General features: G+C 37.5%; 1 protein-coding gene across 1 annotated transcript in view; it reads right to left on the bottom strand.

The window, feature by feature from the left end:
• The window catches only part of LMBR1 (limb development membrane protein 1), a 318,251-nt gene that overhangs the window by 97,834 nt on the left and 211,407 nt on the right, over positions 1 to 9,010 (bottom strand). Inside the window, exons 6-8 of the mRNA XM_007953475.2 lie at positions 5,717 to 5,843; positions 5,031 to 5,099; positions 4,158 to 4,222 (exon numbers count right to left, since the gene is read on the bottom strand). Of these exons, the coding sequence (XP_007951666.1) occupies positions 4,158 to 4,222; positions 5,031 to 5,099; positions 5,717 to 5,843 (261 nt within the window). The remainder of the gene's footprint in view (positions 1 to 4,157; positions 4,223 to 5,030; positions 5,100 to 5,716; positions 5,844 to 9,010) is intronic.

Below are 9,010 nucleotides of genomic sequence, written 5' to 3' on the forward strand. Positions count from 1 at the left end.
AGTTATGCTTGATACTCTATTTATGCCATATATTAGGACCCTTAAATTTGCTCCTAGGTTTTCCTTGAGGAACTCTATAGTTTCAGGTTTCACATTTAAGTCTTTGATCCATCTGGAGTTCGTTTTTGTATATGGTGATTTTTTACATTTCTTAAGGTCTATTGTTTGTTGCTAGGTGCTGTGAAGTTGATTCTGACTCACAGTGACTCCATATGACAGAGTAGAACTACCCCATAAGATATTCTAGGATGTAATCTTTATGGGAGCAGATCTCTAGGCCTTTTTCTCATGGAGATGCTAACTTAACTTAAACTTAACTCACTGCCATCGAGTTGGATCTAACTCATGGTGACCCCCCTTCCTTGGGTTTCCAAGGCAGTATCACTACAGAAGTAGACTGCCCAATCTTCCTTCCAAGGAGTAGCTGGTGGGTTTGAACTGCCAGCCTTCTGGTTAGCAGTCAAATGCCTTAGGCATGACACCACTGCTGAACCTTTCAGTTAGCAGCCACTTACCCATTGTGTCACCAAGGTTGCTTTCTTAAGGTATAACACATACAAAAAGATTTTTACCTTTCTGTACAAACTGTTCAAAAAATACTTATCATCATAGCTATATTTTATGTATGAATAAGTAACAATATGAGTGGCATATAGATATTCCTTAATATAATTAGACATTATGTGCCAGGTAATGTTAAATGCATGGATGCATCATTCTCCTTTATTTCTATAACAACTCAATGAAAACAGACTGTGTGATGCAGTGAATTACTTGGTATGGGTTTTCTAGCCATAGTCTTTGTCACTCCCACCAGATTACTGAGAGGGACCATGCAAATAAGGTGTGTAGAACTTTGATATTGGGATTGGTTAGTTTTGTTACTCTGCCAGGCTTAAAACGAGCCTTTGTAGAGGCAGAAAGGGGACTTCACTACCATCAGAAGAGAGAAAAGCTGGAGGTGAAATACAGTGTGTCCTTGGACTCAAGATCCCTGCACTGACCTCACTGGCAGAGACGCCTGGCAGACAGACATCAGAGAGAGACACTGGGCTATGAGCCAGCAGCAGAGGAACCAAGAGGCAGGAGACAGAACAGTGGGCTTTCCAGCCCACGGAGTGAGAAAGCTACATGCTCTTGGGCAGGAGGCTTGCTGCCAGAGCACGGTGCACATAGGTGTACCTATCAGCAGAGGTAAAAGAGCTATGTAACACTTACCTGTAGCTCTGCTGGCATAGTGCCTAAGTCATTTGTCTGCTACCAGAATGCTGGCAGTTCAAACCCACCAGCCACTCCTCAGAAGGAAGACTGGGCAATCTACTTCTATAATAATACTGCCTCAGAAACCCAAGGAGGGGTCACCATGAGTCAGATCCAACTTGACAGCAGTGGGTTTTTTTTTTTTTTTTTTTTTTGTAACACTTGTCTGAGTAGGGCAGAGGCCAAGCCCAGAAGCCAAGGGCCAGAAAGATGAGCCTGAGGGCATAGCAGAGGGGAAAGTGTCCTGACTGAAGAACTGTACTCTGAGCACATTCCTGAACTTGAATTGTAACCTGTTACCTCCCTAAGAAACCTCATAATCATGAGTATTGCCTGTGCATTCTGTGTGGCAATTGCAATGAATTACTTAACCCAGTAGAGAAGTAGTGGGTGCCATGGGAGGGATAGCTGGTGTCAGGGTTAGTAAAAAGGTTGGAGGGTGGCAGTATGTCTACCGTCTTAGGAATAAGCCTTGGGCTGTTGACGGTCATTCTCTCTTCCTCTTGTTAAGTTAGAGGAGGTCAGAAGATGCCACCTCCATGCCTTTTTTGCAGATTTTTATCTTTCCCATATTATATGCTAAGAAACATAGTTTAGTAAAGAAAATTATATGCCCATCATACCCTATGTTCTTAACTACAAAGAGCCAATGAGGACTTAAATATGGATAGTTCTTGGCTAGCTCATAGTAAAGTGTAGCAGGAGAGACAGGTAAAATAATTATATGATTCAAATAAACGTCATAACTGAAGCCTAAATAAAATGTTACAAAAGTTCAGAGGAAGAAAAATTACTTCTGATTGAAGAGGAGAAAACTCAGATAAGCCTTCTTGATGACAGTAGCATCTGACCTGATTCTTAAAATAGATAATTTACAGAAACGAGTTAAGGATATTTCAATCAGAGGAGCTATTTTCAGATTATTCAATATTTCATAAAATAGCTAGAAGCTAAAGAAACTTAGGGCCAAATCATTAGCACTACTACCAATTGATGTTCATTTAGAAATGAATATATAGTATTTCTGAGCTCTCAAGGAAAAGTATAATTCAATCAAAGAAGATCTGATATGCATCAAAGTTTTCAGTTACTATTTGCTATAAGGCACAGATACCTAAAATATCTATAAATATATACAATTTTTTTCCAAATTTCGATGTTCACTTTTTAAAGTTTTTTTTTTTTTTTAATTGTGATTTGGGTGAAAGTTTATAGAGAAAATTCATTTTCCATACAACAGATCATACATATTTTGTTTCATGACATTGACTGCAACCCCTACACAGTGTAATAGTCCTCATCCTTCCCAATTCTTCCCTATAGCTACCTCTTCCCTATGCCCTTTTTTCTCATGAATTCCTGCCCTCTGAGCTACCTCCCTGTGGAAATGCTGCCCTTCTGATCTCCCATGGTTGGTTGTTCTAAGGAGTGTCCCTACATGGTATAAATGCTCATGCTATATGCCTGTCTATTATTTGGCTGGAAGGCATGGGAGGGAGTTTAATTCCAGGCCCAAAGGGTGACTAGGGGCCACAGTCTTAGGAATTTCACCAGTATCTGTCAGACCAGTAAGCCTGGTCTATTTTATGATTTTGAGTTTTGTTCTAAATTTTTCTCACACTCTATCCAAGATCTCCTGTACTGATCTCTTTCCAAGTGGCTGACAGTGGTAACTGGGCACGATCTAGTCCTTCTGGTGTCAGATCATGTTGCCTGAGGTTCGCATGGTCCACTAGTCCCTTAGACTAATTGTTTCCATGTGTCTTTGGTTTTCTTCATTCTTCTTTGCTCTGGACGAGGAGAGACCAATTGTTGGATCTTAGATGGCTACTTGCAAGCTTTTAAGATCCCAGCCACTACACCCCAAAGTAGGATGTAGAACATTTTTATGTACTATATTATGCCAATTGAGCTTGCTGTCCCCCACAACCATGGTCTAAAGCCCATGAGCCCAACAACTCACTCCCTCAGGGTGGTTGGTTATGACTAAGAAGTTATCATAACTTTGTCCGTTAGCACTATTATATACTTGGACTTTCTTACAACACATACAAATACGTGTGTAGAAATATAACCTGCCAAACTTATGTATGGTCATGGGTATAATCCTTTTTCAGGAGCTCCGGTGACATAGTACCTAAGGCATTTGACTGCAAACCAGAAGGTTGGCAGTTCAAACCCATCAGCCACTCTGTGGAAGGAAGACTGGGCAATCTACTTCCATAAAGATTTTACTGCCTCAGAAACTCAAAGGTGGTCTCTATGAGTTGGAATCGACTCAATGGCAGTGAGTTTTCTGAGTTTTTTTAATATTCCTTTTTGCCTAGACACACCTGATGATTCAGTCTATTTACCTATGTATCTACCTGTAGATAAATATTATTTAATAATGCAGTATTAGGCATGGAAAAGTGTTTATCTTTGTTGCCTATATTTCATGTCTAAGTTTATATAAATATGTCTTAAAATTTGCTAGAAGAATTTTTACCTGAGTGCTTATAGTTAGGAGCTCTGGTAGCATAGTGGCTAAAGCACTTGACTGCTAATCAGAAGGCTGGCGGTTCAAATCCACCAGCCACTCCTCAGAAGGAAGGTTGGGCAATCCTACTTCCGTAGTGATACTGCCTCGGAAACTCAAGGAGGGGTCGCTATGAGTCGGGGCCGACTCGACGGCACATAACAACAACAACAAGCTTGTAGTTAATACTTTTAAAGCAATAATAAATTTGGTTTCTAAAGATGAAAATGATTAAAATAAAAACAGCAACAACAATTTGGTTTAGCAGCCCACAAAAATATTCCTGTTATGCTTCTAGACACTAGCTCACAATTTAAAAGATATTCGAATGCAACCTCGTTTATTTAATAAACAAAATTATTTATAATAAAATACTTACTGTTGGCTTCACTAACAACTGACCCATTACTGTAAACATACGGGAAAGACCAACTGGTGTGCACACTACAGAAAAAAGATGACCCACAGAAAGAAAATTATATTTCAGAGTTAGGATAAATAAACTATTAGTCAATAAGATGAAGTAAATTCAAAGATTATCCTTTTATGAAAATTCTATTCTCAAATTTAGATTTTCTTAGTGCTTAGTCCCAGGGCTCTTCAAATTCATTAATAAAGAAGCTAGGTCAGAGAGTTTGAAGAAGATAGGCATTATTATATTTAGCAAAAAGGTATGTAAAGACAGAAGGAATAAAATATTTATGATTCTGGCAGTACAATAATAAACATCAGATTAAAAGAAATCAAAGAAAATAAAGAACAGAAGAAACTTCAAATAGTTATTTGAGAATCAGACAATATCTAAAAGTGACAAATACAATTTTAAGTCAGTTTTCTACATTTATCTTCTTACAGAGCTCTGAAATATATGATGATGCTTCAAGTAAAACAAAATATATCTTGAAATAGAATCCATAAATTCATCATGCAGACTTCTCCCATTATTACGCATAAGGAGAATCTAGCATTGTGATGAATGAATGTGGGTATGTGTAAGTTATGTGTGTGCTTTTTTCACCAGCCCCAAAGAAGAGTCTTTCCTCAGAGAGCACCATAAGTTATCTTATTCTCACTAGGTTTCAGTGTATCAAAATTTATCTTGAACAATAATTTATCTTGAACAAGTTTAGGGCCAATTTCAAAAAATCTCCTAGCTGTTAAAGAATCTTATCAGGAAAACTGCTCATGATTTTCTAGAATACAAGACAACTCTACTTTCCTATCAATATTAATTTAGAAAAAAATTACTTACAGAGAAGTAACAAACATCCCATCAAGGATATACAGGAATATAAATAGGGTAGGTAAAACTCCCAGAGATCTATAAAAAAAATTAAATACATTTTAATAAATTCAGAACCCAATTTTGATATCTAGTGTATAGTCAGTCTACATCTTAATATATAATAAACATCATAATTGCCAATTTGAGTCTACTAAACCATATAATTTATTTGAATTCACTGATCCACTGTTAAATTGCACAATCAAAAGATCTAAAATAAAAGAACAGGAAATAACCATTTTGCAAAACCTGTCTGGAGGGAGAAAAAAAAGCCTCCATGGAATTTCAAGAACAGAAACCAATTAACAACACCGCCAAAAAAGAAAAGCTGCAGGGGAACAGGCATTTCTCTCTATAAACATGCCTAAAGCATTAATTCTGTAAATTAACATCAAGAGTTAACGATACAAAGAATTGGTCAAATGTTTAGACAGTGAACGTGTAACTATATCCCAAACTATAACTCACTGCTGTCGAGTTGATCCAATTTATGGCAACCCCTCCTTGGGTTTCACTATGGAAGTAGATTGCCCAACCTTCCTTCAAAGGGGTGGCTGGTGGGTTTGAACCACCAGCCTTCTGGTTAGCAGTCAAATGCCTTTGGCACTATAGTCTCCATTATAGCAGCTAGTTTAACCAAGGAAATCCCATACCATATAAAGACTCCATACTTGCAGCATCATTGTCAATGAGTGCAGAAGCTACCCACACTATTCCAAGAATAAGTAGTGCAAGAAGAATAAGCATGACCAGAGTTTCTAAAATTCGAGCTCGGATTCCCTGAAAAATAAAATAAAGAACTTTAATATTTCATTTCATTGGAAGAACAATTAGGTGTCTGCCTATATGAAGCATAAATTTCCTTTCTGTAGAAAGGAAATTTATATTTACTAACAAAAACACACACCAAAATGCTTACAGTTTATACTGTTTAGTCTGAATTTCAAAATTATGGTAAATAGTATTAAGGTTGGAATATAATTTTAAAAATTCTTTTTAAAAACAATTTTTGCAGAGCCATTTGAAATAATTAATTACTTTCTTAACACTTTCCATCAAGAAACTAGATTAAGGAATTTTTAATCTCTAATTCCAATCAAGGGAAGTTAAGGCTAATTATGGCATACAGCCAAACAGTTTATTGACCATTAAACTTGGTAAAGGCATAATGCACCAGTTTACTTGAGGACAGAATTTCCTATTATAAGAATTCAATATAGCTCTTCACAGCCTACAGAGCCCTCAAGTGTATAGCTGAAGAACTGCTCATTTTAACCCTAACACTATAAATGTAGGAATATTATTTATATTAATTTATAGCATTCATTTCGTCACATTAGATACCATGAAGCTAGTTTAAAATAAAGAATCATTATGTACAATTTAGTTCTAAAAGTAAAACAAATTTTGACCAAACCAGGCCAAACCGGGAATCAGGCTTTTATACTTGAAAAAACATTGGGCAAGGGAAAAAAAAGAAACTTTCTTGTCCTCCTAAAAAGTCACCAAATAATCAACAGTACTAAATTGAAAGGTTTATATTGATATTTTATACAGTAATGCAATAATATACAACATCTAACATAACAATGAAATTCTAAGTACATCTGCCTCCCATAAGTCAATAATTTTTCTTGCCACACTAAAAATAATTTTAAAATGTGAGTAATATAGAAAGATCCAATCCATTTATTTCAATTTTGCCACTAAATATTATTGCAAACAAAATTTTCTAATTTCTGAATTAAAGAAATAGGTTACACTTAAATCAAAGCACTCTGGTGTTGCTGTTGTTGGTTGCTGTTGAGTCGATTCCACTCATAGCAACCCTATGTATAACAGTACAAAACACTGCCTGGTCCATCCTCACAATCCTTGATATGCTTGAGCTCATTGTTGCAGTCACTCTGTCAGTCCATCTCATTGAGAGTGTCCCCCTTTTTCGCTGACCCTCCACTTTGCCAAGCATGATATTCTTCTCTGGGGAATGGTCCCTTCTGACAATGTGACCAAAGTAGGAAAGACAAAGTCTAGACGTCCTTGCTTCCAAGGAGCATTCCGGCTGCACTTCTTCCAGATCAGATTTGTTAGTTTTGGCAGTCCATGGTACATTCAGTATTCTTCACCAAGACCAAATTCAAAGGTATCCATTCTTCTTCAGTCTTCCTTCCTATCCACTGTCCAGCTTTCATGTGAATGTGATGTGATTGAAAACACCATGGCTTGGGTTAGGTGCACCTTAGTCTTCAAAGAAACATCTTTTTTGCTCTTCAGCACTTTAAAGAGGTCTTTTGCAGCAGATTTGCCCAGTGTAATAGGCTGATGTCTTGACTGCTGCTTCCATTGGTGTTGAGTGTAGAACCAAGTAAAATGAATTCCCTGGCAACTTCAATCTTTTCTCCATTTATCATGATGTTGCTTATTGGTCCAGTTATGAGGATTTTTGGTTTCTTTATATTGAGATATAATACATACTGAAGACTGTAGTCTTTTTTTTTAATCAGTAAGTGCATCAGGTCTTCTTATTTTCAGCAAGCAAGGTTGTGTCATCTGCATATCATAGGTTGCTAATGAGTCCTCCTCCAATCCTGATACCGTGTTCTTCTTCATATAGTCCAGCTTCTTGGATTATTTGCTCAGCATAGAGATTTAACAAGTATGGTGAAAGGATACAACCCTGACACACATCCTTTCTGATTTTAAACCATGCAGTATTCCCTTGCTTTGTTCGAATGACAGACTCTTGGTCTAAGTACAGGCCCCTCATGAGCATAATTAAGTGTTCTGGAATTCCCATTCTTTGCAATGTTATCCATAATTTGTTATGATCCACACAGTCAAATGCCTTTGCCTATCCAATAAAACACAGGTAAACATCTGTCTAGTGTTCTCTGCTTTCACCCAAGATCCATCTGACATCAGTAATGGTATTCTTTGATTCTCATCCTCTTCTAACTCCAGCTTGAATTCCTAGTAGTTCTCTGTCAATATACTACTGCAACTGTTTTGAATGATCTTCAGCAAAATTTTACTTGTGTGTGATATTAATGATATTGTTTGATGATTTCCACATTTGGTTGGATCACCTTTCTTTGGAATGGGCACAAATATGGGTCTCTTCCAGTCAGCAGGAACCCTAATTCCTCAAATTCAATAGAGAGGAAAAAAACAAAACCCAAACCCATTGCCATGTAATCAGTTCTGACTGAGAGACACTATAGGACAGAGTAGAACTGCCTTATAGGGTTTCCATGGTCATTAATCTTGATGGAAGCAGATTGCCTCATTTTTCTCCCAAAGAGCAGCTGATAGTTTTGCATCACAGACATTCTGGTTGGCACCCAAATGCTTTAACCACTGTGCCACCAGAGCTCCTTCATGGATATGTATTCCCAGCGCTAGCTGATAACCTAAGAGTTGAAGTGGTGTTTCCTTAGTAGTTTCTCAAGATTATCAGTCTTATCACAGGGCTGCTCGTGGGAGGCTAAAATTATTTCTTCAAATAGGGGAGTTAGTTCACCTTAAATGTTCATAGCAAATGAGGCCAATGAACCAGAATGAATCACATTTCCATTTTATTTAATACATGATCAAACAGTAGCTGTTATTCAGTGAGTAGAAATAGGAATAGTCACAGAATACAGTATTACAAAACAGACAACACCTTCTCACTTATTGACATGCGTAAGATGCACTTATTCCAGGTCGTTATGTGAAAATTGGCATTACGCGAAAATGGAAGATGATCGTATAAGAACACAAAACAGAGGATGGTATCACCATGTTGTTGTCATTGTTATGTGCCCTCAAGTCGGACCCGACTCATAGCGACCCCTCCTTGGGTTTCCGAGGCAGTATCGCTACAGAAGTAGATTGCCCCATCTTCCTTCCGAGGAGTGGCTGGTGGGTTTGAACCACCAGCCTTCTGGTTAGCAGTCAAGTGCCTT

This window comes from Orycteropus afer, unplaced genomic scaffold (assembly GCF_000298275.1).
Source record: "Orycteropus afer afer isolate SDZICR_OR568_19922 unplaced genomic scaffold, OryAfe1.0 scaffold00396, whole genome shotgun sequence".
Classification (NCBI taxonomy): Eukaryota; Metazoa; Chordata; class Mammalia; order Tubulidentata; family Orycteropodidae; genus Orycteropus; species Orycteropus afer.